This window comes from Tyto alba, unplaced genomic scaffold, assembly GCF_018691265.1.
Source record: "Tyto alba isolate M040663 unplaced genomic scaffold, T.alba_DEE_v4.0 Super-Scaffold_45, whole genome shotgun sequence".
NCBI lineage: Eukaryota > Metazoa > Chordata > Aves > Strigiformes > Tytonidae > Tyto > Tyto alba.
The window spans coordinates 35127387-35144093 of record NW_024881321.1 but is presented as its reverse complement, the minus strand read 5'-3'; the positions used below and the strand labels follow the sequence as shown (position 1 = coordinate 35144093).

At 39.0% G+C, this 16707-nt stretch overlaps 1 protein-coding gene across 1 annotated transcript in view; it reads left to right on the top strand.

The window, feature by feature from the left end:
- The window catches only part of IRS2 (insulin receptor substrate 2), a 32614-nt gene extending 16156 nt beyond the window's left edge, over positions 1-16458 (top strand). Inside the window, exon 2 of the mRNA XM_042806015.1 lies at positions 14055-16458. Coding sequence (XP_042661949.1) covers positions 14055-14059 — 5 coding nt within the window. The 3' untranslated portion in view covers positions 14060-16458. The remainder of the gene's footprint in view (positions 1-14054) is intronic.
- Positions 16459-16707: the final 249 nt, after the last annotated feature.

Here is a 16707-nt window from a genome sequence, read left to right as displayed (position 1 = left end):
GAAGGGAGTAAAGTGTATTTGCTACAAAAAAAGCCTGTTGTCTCATCCTGAAAAGAATTCTATTCAGTAATTGTCAGTTAATCTAAGAGCAGGAAATACTTGCCCAAATTCTGTGATTTAGTTTAGGAAAAACATTGGAAACAAGTGGTACCCATATTAGTGCAGGATACAGCATAGAGAGGCTATGACTGTAACTGTTGGAATGAACAGCATTGCCATCTGTCTTTTAAGTCTAAAATTCTGTTTCTTTATTGGATCAGATGCTACTGGAGTTTTTTTTTCCTGGTATGTGTGTTAGTCGTGGTGTATATGGTGGCACCTTTCTTAAACTTTCCTGCTTTTGTAATGTGGAACTTTTACATTCACAGATGTTTCCAAGATTTTCACAGTAGCAATGAGATATTAATAGGGAGGCTTGGAACCATTTCTCTTCTTTCTCATGGATTGTCTTGGGTCCGTTTTTGGGCCATTTGTGACCACGTAATATCTTTCTGGAATAGTAATAATTAATTAGTTCAATTAATTTTTTCAATGTACTTTAATTAAAAATAGCTACAGGAAATAATGACCTCTGATACAGTATAAAGTAGTCTGTGGACTGTAATTTGGAAAGCTACGATGTGAAGGAACCAGTCATTTACAGCCTGTTCATGCTAGGTTTCTTTTATATGTGTTTTATGCAAATTTATGCGTGATTTTGCTCAAGTCTTATTCCTGCTGTATAGGAAAAGTGTACCTGTGGTCTCTTGTTTCAAACATAGATCCGACTTTTTTTTTTTTTTTTCACTTAAGAGACTTTATTGATGATAGTTGGAATGACTAAGGCATCCAAATGGAAGACGCTCTCAAAATTGTTGTGCCTTTTACTAGTGCTTCAGGTTGGTTGGTTGGTTTTTCCTCCTTGTGAACAAGCATCTTGTGATTGCTGCAGAAAAGTTTTGGAAGGATTGTTTAGTACAGACATGGTGGGATTATTTGCAAACCAAGGGAGGATATTACAGAGTAGACCATTTATCTGTGGTTTTTCCTGACAGGTTTTGTGGAATTCAGCTGTGCTGGTCTCCTATTTTGGTGTGATGGACACAAGAGCATAATTAAAAGGCAGAAAGGCATCTTAGGCCACAGGATGACCACAGGACTTCAGAATCTTAGGGGACTTTAATGTAGGTGTTCTGAGTGAAACTGCTTAATGCCTTCTGTGTTGCAGATTCCAGCACAAGTGTCTCCAGTATGTCCTAAGGGTTCATGTTCCTGTTTTAGATTTCTGCATATATGGTGTTTTTTTTTTTTTCATCCAGCCAGTGTTCTTGCACTTTAAGTAGAACTGAGAGGTTTGGCCCAGTCTGTAGACACCTCATTTGCACCTTGTAGGAGCCTACTGAAACAGTCCTCTTAAAATAAGGATCTGGCTTCCATAAGTAGTCAATAGAAGGAAACAGGTGACCTTTAAATATTAAAGAGGCTGGTCAAAGCCAGACTTGGAGATTGGCACTAGTCTGTCTTTCCTGACTATAGAGAGCGCCTATATGCTTGGCATAAATGGAACGTCTAACTTCCAGAGGTCTGTGGCTTGTGAAATCAGACTTGCCGTGTGGAGTCTATTTTAAGCAGAAGGGCTTGAAATGAGACTGATATTCATATGTGGATCAGCTGGCGTAGCTAAGTATTCCTGCCTGACCTGGACTGTACCCTAGTTAGTTGATGATGTATTGTACTTGTTCAGTAAATGTGAAATTAAAAGGGATTTGTGTTTTCTCTAGCTATGCAGCTGCTGCACTGTTGGCTGAATGCTTTTCAATATATTTCCTGGTCAGTCACAATACGTGACATAGGCAGTGCTATCAGGGCCTTAGCACTTGAGGCAAACTGGGGTTTTAAAGGCGCAGATGCCTTGGGGGAAATGCTGGTATTTTGAAAAGTATTTCTTCATGCGTGTTGTCTGCCATCTTTCCTTTTCCATTCTTCGCAAAGCATCCTTTCAGAACACTGTCTTCACTTTATAAAGTCTCACCTACTGCACGGTATCCTACAAGAAGTTACAGCTCCTTAATGTGATGTCCTGAAGTGTTTATCACACCTATCTGAGATGTCCTAAGCAGCTTTAAAGAGCTGGGATGCTGGCAATGGGAGAAAATACACGCAGGTCTTTATGTACTGGAAAGCCTCCCTCAAGTGTAGGGGAATTCTCTTCTGAGCATCATGGGACTAGAGCCAAATACTCTGAAGTATCACATCTTAAGTGACAAAGATGGGTTTTAATCTGTTTTATAGAAACAGTCCCGGCAACATAATACAATTTCAAAAAGATGACAGTGTCAGTTTTTTATAGGCATGTGGTCAGATATATTGCTATAAGTAAAATGTATTGCTCAAAAATGCTGTATGAGGTACTGATGAGCCTTTTTAAGAAAATTAAGTGTCATTGGTTGCTAATAAACATATTTACTGGCAACAGATCAGGGGAGACACAAAACAAAACAAAGACACCTGTGTGAGAGCACTTGGGAGAGGAGGAAAAAACAGAACTGGTGAAATGGTACAGTACAGCTCTGTTTGTGTAAATATTTACTGTGAGCTCTTGTAATTACAGAAGGAAGTGCATCTTGCTCTGGAATTAGCAACAGTGCACATAAATGTTGCTAAATTTTTGGTCTTTTTTTTAAAAAGTCTCTGAATTTTTGAGAAAAGTGCTGTGAAAGCATTGTGCTCTGACAGCATGGTATTTTTCATCTTTTAACAAAGAAATTTTTTTCTTGGGAAAGGTAACATTTTGTACTACAGCTCTCACGGCTGAAAAACAATGAAATAAGTGCCATTTTCTGAGCTGAGATTCACTGCATGTCTCAGATATTCTTGTTCCTTAGGGTACGTAAAACTTGGCATTTTGTATTCACCTTCTTTAGCTGCCTTTCTTACAAGTGAAGCTTTAGCATCTGTTTGTTGTTGCAGAGCTAATGAATGTGGGCTTCCTTCACTTTATTTCTGCAGTAAAGTATTAGATGGGGAGGATTCAAGGCGCATCCGGTGGAGCTGGGAACAATCTAATTCATTCAGTATAATCTGTGTTTCTTGCTTGAGAAAGAAAGTACAACATGAGTAAGACTGAGGAGGTAATTACTCTATATGGTTTCTGCTATCACAGGCTATTTTATGACCAGCTTCCAGTTTTGAAACTGGTGTTCTGAGAAGATAAATTTTAACCACCAAAATTACTTTTCTAAACAGTTTACTAAGCTTTTTACCTTTCCATTCCAACAGAGTATCAGTTAACCTCCAGGAGTGATATGTGGATATTTATGATGCCTATGTGACAAAAATACATCCTCTCCTTTTATGTGTTAACATAATACTAGCTTCTGTATTCAATACAATCCATATCAGCTTCAGAAAGAAATGCTAATTCATCTCAAGATTAAATTCAGAACAGGAAGTTACAGGTGCGCCTGTTTGTTTTAAAAATGCAACATAAAAATGTTTTTTTTTGTTTTTCTAACATTTCTAAGAAATGCATTTGGTGTAAGGGAGAACACAATCCAGTTTGTAAATAAGAAATCTACAAATAACGTTCTTGGAGACATCATTTTGCTTTGATTGCTAGAACGTTTGTCTGTTTATTGAAGAAGTAGTAGGAAATGGCTATGGAGGATTGTGATAGAGAGAGTGGGTCTTTTCGAGGAGACTCTAGTGGGTTGCTGTAGAGTGGTGAGTGTTAAGGCTCAAGTGAACGAAGCTGTTGAAATCAACAGCGACAAGGCACCTCACTGAATTTATGAATCTGGCTTTCGGACAGCTTCCAGTGTGCCAAGCGTAGCTGTGAGCTGCAAGCCTACAGTCCCAAGGAAGTTAATGAGACCTCAGCTCATGGTCATTAATGAGCGGGCTAGCAGTACTTTTATAAACATTATCTGGAGAGATGGATCATAGCCCCATTGTGTACCTGAGAAAAGGGTAAGATGTTTTGATCATTCTCTGTGGAGGTATTGTAAAGTATTTGCTTGAACTCAACTCTTTTGGTTCTGGTCAACATCTGTCTCCCAAATCCCATGTCTGAACTGCGGGACCGGGACATGTTCCGGGCATGGACACTCCAGTCCCCTTCTAACTGCAGGGAAGGTGACAGAAGGCGGCCCAGGTTTGCACCATCTCCCAACCCCCCTGATACTCATCTAGGGGGGGCTGCCCGGCCTCAGGCAGGGAGTCCCTGCACACTGCAGTGGGTTCTCTGGTGGCTTCCCATAATAATCTTGCTTACAGCTCAGGACCTCAGGGTTGTCGGCTGAGCCCACTTGCCTCATTTCGGGTGTAGCCATAGTCATTTCAGAGTATCTTAAATTGTGACTGCTTTCTCTCTACCTAAATCTATTTCCGGTACTGAATTTATGTATTTTCATTGTATGTTACATAGATTACATTTAACAGATGCCACTGGGGTAAGGAGTACAGCTGAATACAGCAAGACACATAGATGATTATAAAATAGCAACTGTAATACTCTAATGAGCAGAAACAGATCTGCAAATGTTTTTGACCAGCTGTAAGCTAAACTTGTAATTCAAACAGTGAGAAATAATGTTCCTGCAGAAATATTTTGAAGGCTTTAAAAAAAAAAAATATTCACAGAAAATAGGTAGTTTCTCATTGTGTTGTGTAGTGTGTCTGTTGTGGCATGCTGAGCCACAACATGGAGATCGATCACTGGTGGCTGCGTGTCACAAGCAGAGTGAGTGCTAAGGTGTGTTGCAGATGGAGTGAAGGAGCAAGCTCAGAGGTAATGCAGTGAGGAGTAGCTTGCTCTGTTTGGAGGAAAACATGCTGGTTATGGCTTGAGCGGCAACTGGGAGCCCTGTCCCAAACCTGTGATGAGCTGGGAAGGCTGTGCTTTGCTTTTAGCTCCCCCTCTTCATGAAAGGTTTGTAAGTGATCTGATAGTATGAGGAATTTCACCTTTTCACGAGGTTTTGTTGTAATAGCTTTTTCTCACAATTTTAATCTTCCAGATTATTTTTGCAGTTTTGTTTTCAAGAACTTTTCTGGAGTGATTTTTTTTTTTTTTTCAGTTCTTTTTTGCATTGATAAAAGGAACAATACATTTGATAAGTCACAAACAAAATTCTATTCAGTTAATTTACTGTGGTTAGGAGAAAAATATATTGTGCCTATGTGCATGTACAGTGCCTGAAACTATAGGCTTCATTAATAGAGGTTTCTAACAACAGCAATATAAACTGCCCGGTTTACAGAATAAAAAAGCCTTTAAAATAAGGAGACTCTGACTTCAGTCATGGAAATATTTTACTTTTTTTTTGATCCAAACGTTTGTATATAGAAGCTTGAATTATTGTTTAAGTGGAATTAATAAAGCAAAAAGGTTAAGGGCTTAACCTGCTTGTGCTACTGTATTAACTCTGAACTGAGACAGTTTAAAAAAAAATGGGGTAATATTATATGCAACAAGATTAATGTTGCTGTTTAATGACTCAGTAATGATACTTCAAAAGTTACAAAATTGAGGAAGTAAACTGTTTTTATAAGCAATATTAGCCAAAATACATCAGCTTATTCTTCTTTCAGTAAGAGAAAAGGATCCTTACCTGGTCTCCTGGAAAAAAACCTCTTTAAACTTGGACAGAACAAAACTCAAAAAAATGAGGGGGAAAAAAAGATCTTTGTGTAGACTTACTGAGAAATGTTTGATTAAAATGAAAATAAGTTGTAGGCACTGTGTCAAATATTGAGAACCTATTAAGAAATAATGTAAAAAAATAATACCTCTTTATCTCCTCTTTTTTGTCCTAAAGAGCAGACTGTAAGTAAAATGGCCAAAATAGAGTAGTGACCTTTATAGAGAAACACTGTACATATGTGGATACTTTTTTCTCTTCTCTCAGAGAATATTTTTTTTGCCTCTCTCTACGTACAGAGTGCAACTGATTTCCCATCAAAGTGGTTAGAAACCTTTTCAGGTAACATAGAGCATAGTTTTTCTTCTCACAAGAATCCTGTAGAAAGCGTTGACCAGCTGTACAGGGGTTTTCATCCCAGTTTTGCAGGGTTGTATAGAAATGCTTGGAAACGGTGTTTTTGAGCCTTTCCATTGTGCTCTCAGGTTGTAGATAGGAAACATCTGTACAGAGGAATTGCAGTTCCTGTTGCAGCATGTCTGAATATGTAGAGTAAAGGAAGAACGACTTGATGATCTATGGACTGAGTCTTAACTGTACATGGGAAGTAAGACTTCAGCTTTGTTGGGGGCGTTAAGCTAATGTATGGCATATTCAGAACAAGCAGAAGGAAATAATTATCCTTGCACCCTGTAGTTGAGGTGTGAAACTCCAGGCTGCAGGATACTAAGGGTTTCCATGAAGGGAGGTGAAATGCAGGAGGTCCTTGATAGGTAAATTGTTAGAAGCTAAATGAGAATTTGGGCAGGTATCTCTATGTTCTTGCCTTAGTTTCTGTAGTTTAGCTTAAGCAGCTGGTTTTGGCCATGGTCAGAGAGAGGAAACTGGATTAGAGGAGTCTTTAGCCTGCTTCAGTGCAGCTGTTCCGTGCTGTATTTCTCATTTCACTAAATGTTTCTGGGGAGGTTAGGGGATGGGTGGTGTCTTTTCATCACAGAACATGAAGTCTGCAGCTTCTTGCCTGGCTTTGTCTTTTATTCACTCTATTACTGACTGATTCACACTGACAATGGTGAGAACAAAAGATTTCTAGAAAAGCATTGACAGAAGTTGAAAATCATTGTTTAAAACCTTTTACTGTCTTACTACTAAATGCTCAGAGTTTTAAGTGAGAGTGTGACAATAAGAGAAAGCAGTAGGGAAAAGATTGCCCTCCCATGCATGCCAGGTTGTTCCTCTTAGCCTTTCCTTGCTTTCTTTTTCTCTGCCTTGACTGCCCATGTGTCTCTTCCGTGAGAAGCAGCATGTCTCTGGACATACCTCCTAACTTGAAATTCCAAAAGCTGCAGTATCCAGCCTAACATTCAGTGTGCTTAGATGCCAGGTTAGGTGCATGAATGAATGTATGTAATGCCAGGGGTGTTTGTCTCCTTGGTAAGCAGTCTGAAAGTCAGTTTGCAAAACAGGTGAGTAGTTGACTGTGAAAGTTGAAAAGAGCCTTGTGTTTTAAAACATGGTGCTCACTGGAAGATAAATGTCTTCTTCTAGGATGGAGGAATGCCCTAGTCTCCATAAAGACTTTGTAAACCAGAAACCTCTTTTGATATTAGGTGCCTAACCCTTTTGGCAATGATGGAGCCAGGGATCAGTGTTTCAAAGAGTGACTGGATGAAGTATTTTTGTTCCCTGCCCACAATATTTACGTGGCTGGAGCACTCACCCAGGACTGACAAGCATCTAGTATCTATCTGGCTGAAAAAAATCTCAATTGTCTTTCCGCCCTTCCCAATCCTAGCGTATTTTAGCCATATATTCCTTGATAGAGTGCTCTTGCTCATTCTTATTGAAGCTGTTTTCATGGGATAATTAGATATCTACTGTAATGGGAAGGGAGAGTGAACATGCCTTCCCACAACTCACACGAGTCCTCATCCAACTGTTCCCATGAATATTTAAAATTTTAATATGAATAATTCTTCAATTTAATCACTGGAAAAGATTGCTTTTTCTCCAGGGTGAGAGAGAGAAAACGCATGTTTTTAAGCTCTTTGAGAGCACTCTAAGACTGTGTGTTCTGGCATGTGGCATAACCTAGGGGCCCAGAAGAAACTATTGGACTTTGGTATTGGCCATTGATAACTAGAATGGCAGTCAGGTTCTCACTTGTGGATCTAACTAGAAGTCTGATTATACTTTCCCTCCCTCACTGTTACCTGCCTGAAACTGGTCCGCTGACATTGATGGCATTTCAGTTGGCAGTTGTGTGAGCATATTGAGCTCTACTTAGAAGAGCTCTTCTTTCTTGTTGGACCTTGTTGCCCTTTTCTAATATATATCAGTAGTCATTAAAGAGGGACAAATATGCCTTTGACTTCCCAGCAATTGTTAAAGGTATGTGAAAAGGTATGGTCTGTGCTTCTAGAATGAATACCAAGTCATACACCTCACAGACTTGGAGGTCTTTTGTAACCCTTACTCATCTGAGCCTAACGTGAAATAGGGCAGAAGAATCGTCGCTTAAAAGTTCCTGCTTCTTCTCCTTGACTATAAGGAGCTAGAATGACTAGCTCCTCACAGGTGGGTGGGTCAGAGACATAGAGGTACTCACTGGGGGTGGCAGGGGTTAGCCGAGTGTTGCCTAGTGTAGTGCTAATTCAGCTGGGTTTGCTGTGTCTCTGAAGATGGGGTTGGTAGGTAGTTCAGTGTGTTGGTCACCAATCCCTTCCTCCCTCACCCTTCATCACTTGTAAGGTGAACATGTTGTTTTGCAAAACTTCTGTCTCTTAAGAAACTTCCAGCCTCACTTTGTGTGAAAAGCGGTGTGGCTGGAGTTTGCGTGTTGCTCCCAGTGTTCCTGGGAAGAGCCGCGCTCTCTTAGTGGTGTGGTGGAAGGAGCTGTAAAAATCAAGCCAACCGCCTAATTGAGGCCACGTTTGCGGTGCTGGGTTTTGAATCTGCACCGATAAAGGAAGGGAGTGGTGGTTGTAAGGTGGGAGGCACTTCCAGTTGCAGGATAACGGTCATCAGCCAAGAACGTGACTACTTGTTTCATGATAGTCAAATCCTGTGCATGTGACTGTCGAGTGGCTCTTTGGCTGGCTGCCACAGACAGTGGCAGATTTTCTGTACAGTTTCCACGACTGCTTCTGTGTGTGTGTTTCTGTCCCTCTTACAACCTCCCAATGGAAGGCCAAAAGGACTGGCATTTTTTTTATAGCATTTTGTTTGCTCAGATAAAGCAGCTTTTTTTTGTTTAATTTAATGTAACCTTTTTGAACTGATGTATACCCAGTTTGCAAGGGAGAGAATAACTGAACAAATTTCAGATAGTACTACGTTGAGGGTTTTCTGTCTGATTTATTTTATCCCTAATCATGGGGTTAAATCACATTTATACAAACTTGTTTAATAGTACACAGTGGCTGTAGCTCTGAAATTAAGAGATAGCAACAGCATTAAATTAATCCTGGAAAAATGAGCCTGTCTGCTTCCCTAATTTTAAATTTGAAGTGCCTATTTTTATTATAATTTATATGGGAAATATATTTCTGGACCAGCACTTTAGCTATAAATTCATTATAATGGCATTTGTAAGTTTAATCCTTTATTTTCCACATAATTACATTTTAATGTTTAGTTATTCATAGTACAAAATTTACAAGAACCTTGACAGAATGATATGAAACACAAATTATATCAAATTCTGAAATCAACTAAGCATAGCCCTCACCATCATCTGTACTTCTACTGTAGATGCAGCAGCTTAAGCTCTAGTGTAAGATTGCAGGTAAAGTAAGTGTTAGTACTGTAAATGTATGGTATCAAATACAGCTTGCTTTGATTTTTAGTACATTTGGATAAAAGTTGGCACTTACTATAAATTGTGGGGATTTGTCCATGACATCAGATGAATGTTTTAGCCTCTCATGTGTATGCTAGGGGAAAAAAAAAAAAAAAAAAAAAAAAAAAAAAAAAAAAAAAAGTACTTGCAGGTCCTGATATGCAGCATCTTTTTCCAGATAACCTAGTGTTTTGTTTCCCACTTTAGAAGGTAGTATCTTTCCCTGTGGTTATCTCAATGCAATTCAAGATGTTACAATTTTTACCTGTTTGACACAAAAGTACTATAAAGCTCATTTTAATATAAATAACTGTGGCTGCAAAATCCCACCTTTACTGCTTAAAAGAAATTCAGTGATTTTTTTATTATCAGTCATAAAGAATCTATGTTGACCCGATGCTTGCTTTTCTATATTTGTAAAACAGACATCTCTAAATAACATTATGTACTGTTTCTTAGTGGAATAACATACCAAAAGAGCCTAGTTACTTGGGGCAGCATGTCTCCAATTATGACCAACCATGACTTCTTTAAAAAGAAATAATAACGTGGCTTTTTCATTTCATGGTTTAACTCATTTTTCCCATCAAATGTGGAAACATTTTACTTTGGATGGATATTATTCACGGGCTTTGTAAACTGTTAGAGCATACTACCTTATGTTTTCCTGCGAGGTGTTCGGAAGGTGAGTGCTTAAGCCCAGACTGAAACCTTTTCCTGTGATGACGGCCGAGCTCGGCTTTATTTGGTACGAGCAGTCCCACTGAGCGGAGCTCACATGCCCTGGAATTACTCGTGGAGAGCCATAGCTCAGCACATGAGTTGTTATCTTTAGCAGGGTTACCTACGTACTTAATATGAAGTATAGTATTAATTAAGTTGCTTAATGAGAGTCACAGCCGGGTCAGGATTTGGCTCCTACTGTGCACCTACCTCCCTGGTCGTGTCCCGGGGAGCAGGCAGGCTGCGTTCGCGTTGGGATGCTCAGCCAAATTTGTGACATTACGGTGTGGGGGGGTGTGTGTGCCCGGCGCAGGAGGGTAGGGAGGGCAGTGGAGCTTGCTGGTGGGGGGGACACTTGCCTTTTCTGGCCAGCCAGCTGCCTCGCCCAGGGCCACGCGTCTCCTCCCGGGTGTTGGAGGGCGGCCAAAGGCATCTCCCTGCGGGTGGGATTCGGTTCCTTGGGCTGTGCCGTCTAATGGCCTGGCCTGGTGCCCGCAGACGTGCGTGTTGTTAACCTCCAGATTTGGTTGTATCAATAGGATTGCTCTTCCAGGAAAAGATAGTTAGCGGGATCGGAGCCTTAATCGATTTGGCAGGCAGTGTGGGGAGGGGAAACAAAGGGACAAAGGCCCCAAGTGACTTGCCTGGAGTCAGGGCAGAAGCCCGTGGCAGAGCTGGGGGTTCTGCGTCCGATGCCTGATCTGCTCTGGCAGTCGTGCTGCCAGTGGAATAAATTTGCTGGTTATGAATAACCAGCGACGTATTTCGCCATGAGCCACGTGAAGAGCTGTTTCTGCCTGCGTGCTTGTTAGCAGATGAGAATTATTTTTAGGAATTAAGAAAACTTGTATTCATTGCTTACTGACTTTGAAAATTAATAAGCAGACTAGATCTACTTTAATTGACCAAGCGTATTCTCTTCACAGTATATTTAACAAGTCTTTGAGTATTTAGTAGTTTCCTAGCCATTTGTGTGTGTGTTTATTAGTCTGATTTATTCCCCAAGAAGCACTGGTGGAATCAGATGACTTTAAGTAGTTTTGGAAGCTCATCAGTGATCATGGATGCTTTTCTTAATAAAGCCCAAAATGAAGAGGAAGCTTCCGTATTGACACAGTGATGGACTTTGTATTTTGATTTGTGCGTGCCCATGGGGAATGAGGTTATTAAAGAATATATTCATGTCCTATAGGAATTTTGTTTAGTTCCTGGATAAAGACAATGTGTACTGGTGTAACTTGCTGTGTAAGTGGAATGTTGACCTGAGACTTGAAATAATTAAAAGATGCTAATCACTAAAGTAACAGTGATTATTGATGTAATTTTTATTTTTTTTCACTTTGTCATGGATCTTGCAACTTATTTCTTGCAAGTAGGCTTCTTCTGAAGCTGACATTGCTATTATGTGCATCAAGTAGTTATTTTTCCTTTCTTGATTCAAAGCATATTTGAAACTTTATTCAAAGCTTATTGAAGTCAGAGGAAATTGTTTCATTATTGAGGACTATGTTTGGGTTAGTTTTTGAGTTATAGGTCAGCCCTATAGACTCACTGGGTGATGTGTTTATTGCATCATAGGCTCTTAGGCTTGTGTCCACAGTCCCATGGTCCACCTACAAAACCCTATGAACATAGTTTGGAAGTGCTGTGAAGCATCAGACATTTCACCTGCTTCAGTTTAATTCTGGCTGGAAAGCACCTGTAGTGCTATAAGAACAATGGCAGGTTTCCTCAGTTGCTAATAATCCTCCCTGATGACTGCCCTCAGCTGACATACTTCTGGAAACACACTTGTTTGTGTTCTTTGCATGCATAAAAATACCTTCCTCTGATTTCCCCATCTAAACACATGATTTTTATTTAGCTGTCAGGTTGGTTTCCATTTGGAGAAGGAAAGCTATAACACAGGGTCAGCACGTATCTTTAAACACTTGTTTGCCTTCATGATGCATTTATCCTGCTTCCCTGAACAAAAGTTGGAACAAAGCGGTTTTTTAGGTGGCTCTTCCTCATATGAGGGATCTCTGCTCCCTTCTGAGGGCAATCCATCCTGCCACACCTTCTCCCACACAGCCTCACTGGATGGTGATGGCAGTTTTGGGGCTCCCTTGACTGCATCATAAACCAGTTCAGGTTCTTGAACTTGAAATTCTTTATTTTGAAACACCCTCCCAACACTGAAAGCTCATTTTCTGAAGATTGAAAGGGTAGATTTGACTTAGTTTCTCATGAAAAAAGTGGCAGCAAGTAAATGGCAATGGATGAGGGCAACGAGGTGCCCGCCTTTTGGTCTTGGCAATTCATCTCAAGCTATGTTATGAAATAAAATCCTAAGTAATGTCCTAAGTATCTGATCATGTAGTGGCCCCAGTTGACTCCAGCCAGACTAATTCCTTAAGTAAGCCTTAGCTCTGAGAGATTCAGTGGCAATTCTCACATATATGCCTAGATATGTCAACCTTTGTTTTTGTGTAGACTGGAAGGAAAAGCCTTTGTATTGGTTTGTCAGAGGCTTATATGGATTGGAACTTTCACAGATAAGCACTATGTTTACTTTGACGTCTAAGTTTCATTATAATTAATGTTATTTTTATCATCCCAAATGAATGAAAAACATACAGGAATATCGGCTTCTTGTATGAATACAGTAAAAGTTAATGGGTTATATCCTTTATAGACTTTTCCAGGTAACAGTATTATTTCTCAAGGTATTCCAAATAACTTGACTTCTTAGGAAAACTTGTGTAATACATCTTCAGACTAAATTTTTTATCTAACTTGGGCACAATGGCATACAACAAAGAAATTTGCTATAAACTATTAAATAAACTAGACACTATTAATAGTACTTAGCATGACTACAACGCTGCAGCCTGATGTTGTGTCAGGATTTACTACTTGGTTGGCACCTTTTGAAATGCTGATGTTTTGTCATGTATAATTTCCAGTCTTGGTGTTTTAATCACTATTGTTTGTGCATTGCTACTTTCCAAATATTATAGCAAACAGGAAAAAACTACACCATAAGCAGCATACTAAAGAAATTTTTATTTTTAATGACCATGTTAACAAACCATCTTAGTGTTGTGAGTTAATCAATACAGTAATGTCCCTTCATGGCAGTGGCACATACTATCCGTTAATCCTTTGCAGTGTCAAAACACGGCGAAAGGAGTTAGCTACATTCTGTAAAATAGGATAGGTCATTTAGTAATCAGTTTCTATTTTACTGCATAATTCACCTTGACTGTTTAAAGCAACTTTGTAGTCAGTGATCTGGAGAAGATTCCTTCTATTTGCATACCTACCCCCTTTTTTTACTTCTGGAATAATAGTTATTTACTAAATCAAATAAGAAATTAGAATAAGGTTCTTTCTGTACTTTGCTTATGTTTTTAGAAAACTCTTTCCCTAAAGACAATATAGTCTCAAGAAACTTGTTTTAAATGTATGGAAATGGACAGCTTCTGATAACACCCAGCTGACTGAAAAAGCAGTTGAGTTTGTACCTACTTTCTGCAACCCCTTTGCCTTTCCACTGTTGCAGTGATGGACACAACTTGAACGGGGGGATTTTGTGGCAAGTTTTCTGACCAGTTCTGTCTCCTGTGGTTTGCTGGTCTGAAGGACCACAGCTGAAAAGTTCTAAAAACACGAGGTGGTATTGGATTGGGGAGTACTCCCTTTATTGCCTCTGCAATACCTTATGATGTATACAGATATAAAAGCAGTTACTGCATAGCTTTTTTTTTCTCCCATGAAAATCCATTCTGAATAATATGTCTATGGTATTTTTTGTGTTGTTTAAGTCATAAGTATGTTGGGGTTTTTTTCAGCTTTTATTGACTTTCTTTCATTTTTCTTTCCAGAGTGAAGGAGTTAATTTTCTCACCATGACCTCAAACAACAGAGTACAACATTCAAAGAAGCTGCTCAGCATATACCTTTTGTTTTGTTCTGGATTTTTTTTTTTTTTCTTAATGTAACTGAAGCTGCTTAAGGTTTACTTTTTGTTGTTGTTGTTATTGTTGGTCCGGACAGTTACTTAACTGTTGTGGACTAAACCGTGCAACAAGTCTGGGAGGAAGGGAAAGCAACCTGCCTAACTCATTACCTGTCTATGGCATCTACGGTATCATTTTGCTGCTGTTTCGACAGAAGGTGGAGATGCTCTTTAGATCGTAGGAACTTTTCTGCCGGCCTCTTTAACTCACGGCCAATGCCTTTATTTCCTTTTTCTGCAAAGACAAACTGTATTTATTCTTCGGCATATTAGGAGATTCTGTAACACCTGCTGAAGCAGTAAGATCTGGTATTTACTGGCATAATTTCAAGCCTACCACAGTACTACCTCAGTTCAAAGTAAAGCCGGATTTGCGGTGTTGGTGTACGACAGGACCTCCTTTATCTCTATGCTGAGTCTCTCAAGAACGGTCGTCAGCCTTACTGAACTTGCAACGCGTACAGCTGCTGCTGGGTTGTGAATCACTAGCTGCAGGGTTTACTTCTCAGACAAAGCCTAACTGGGGCACTGAAAAATCTAAAATGGGATGAAACTCTGTGAATCGGACTTGGACGGAGGATTCAGAGTAGTTAAAAGAGAAAAAATATAAAAATATGTAACTGAAGCAACGTAAGTTAAAAACATCAAACTGTATTGGGGGTATCTCTCTGTACCTTTGACACACTTGTTTAATCCTCTCTATGTAGGTGTTTATGTAGGTACTTCAGATTGCAAAAGCCTTTTCTCCTATTTACAAGCTCCCTTTTGTCAGCTAACCCTCTTCTTAGCTGCGTTTCTTGTAACCAAAAATCCACATAGGCATGCTAGGAATGCAGGGATGATAATGGGTATCGGGCAGATTCAAGCGCTAATATTAACACAGTATTATCTTGCCATCTAGAAAGTCCTGATATTTGCCTTTTACCAGGAAAGCATCATTGCAGCTGCAGGCATTATTACAGGGAAGAAGAACCATTGCAGTCACTTATGCTGGGTTCTTTTCAAGGCTACATGCGCATCACATATCCAGTAGCCTGAAAATCTGAGTGATGCGGCAGCTGCCGTCACAGAGGTCACATACCACTGTTGCACCAGACTAGCAGAATGTCATGCCACCTTGTTAATCCTTCGATAAATTTGTTGAAGAGTTTGTATACATTTTAAGGGTACCTCCCCAGTGCCTGCTCTGATAGACATGTAAGTATTACTAAGTTGAGTTATATGAGACTTTTTTTTTTTTTTCTTTTTTTAAATCATTGTGCTAGGTGGAACCTGTTCTTCACTATTAATAATGCATTATCTTTTGGGATTTTTTTTCTGAGGAAGACGAGAGTCAATGTCTTACAAGTATAATGAATAGCAATGCGGTCTTCCTGCTTACATGCTGAATTTTTAGAACTGAGGATTGTATTACAAGACAAAGATGAATGTTAACTAATTCCTTCCCTACCCCATGACACACTTTATCTTTCAGTGTAATTTTGGGGGTCTTAAATCACAGCAATGCATAGGTTACTACAATATTAGATCTAAAATCAATTTAAGTACTAATCTTTCTGAGATTTTTTTAAATAATAATACTATAAATGGTTCTAAGACATTCTAAAATGCTGCTTGTTCACGTCTGGAACTAGAAAAACCCATACCTTTGACATTTTCAGTCTAAAACCCCCCTTAGCACTGAGTTTGGTACCTGCTGAATTCAATGTTTTGAACTTCTATTTTCAAGTAGCCCTCTGTACCAATTAAGAAATCATGCCACTAAAACAAATGGCTAAAATGCATACAGCAACTTCAAAACAAAAACTTGATGATATAGTCAATTTTTCTCTATCCTGTATATTTCACAAAGGCATATGCAATACTTACATTCTTAATTTAGTTTACAGAATGGAACCAAAATGTATAAATGTTACGTTTGCTAAAACTTCACAATGTATATTGGGTCTTTGTACATTTTGCCTGACTTACCTTAAATTTAAAATATTTTTTGCTATATAACCTTAACAGTTATTAAGCAGTGTTTTCTTTTTCGGTACGTATTGTTTCTGGATATCAAGATGTTAAATATATTTCTTGCTATTGTGATATGACAAGAGACTTAACTTATCTTGCTGTGTCTTCCAATGTACACGCTGTATATAAGGATAAATGTGATGCTGCTGGAGACCAGAATAAATGGAACTAGAGTAGTGTATTGTATTTAGTCTGTATTGATCATGGATGCTCTCCTTAATAGCCATATGCAATAAAATACATTATTTATGAAAGGAGTAAAGTATTTGTGTGTCTGTTTTCTCTAGTGCTCGGGTGGTTTTTCTGGTTGTTTACACCAGTTTATTCCCTCTTTTAAATGGAAGCACACTTTCTCTGAACAAATCTTACTGCTCTGCACATATATACTGCTTTCATTTTAACGCATATAACACTCCTGAAAAATCATGAAATCATTTTAGCTCTTGTTTAAGAATAAAAAGATCAGTATTATAAAGGCAAAGTTTGTATATCTGAGGAAATAA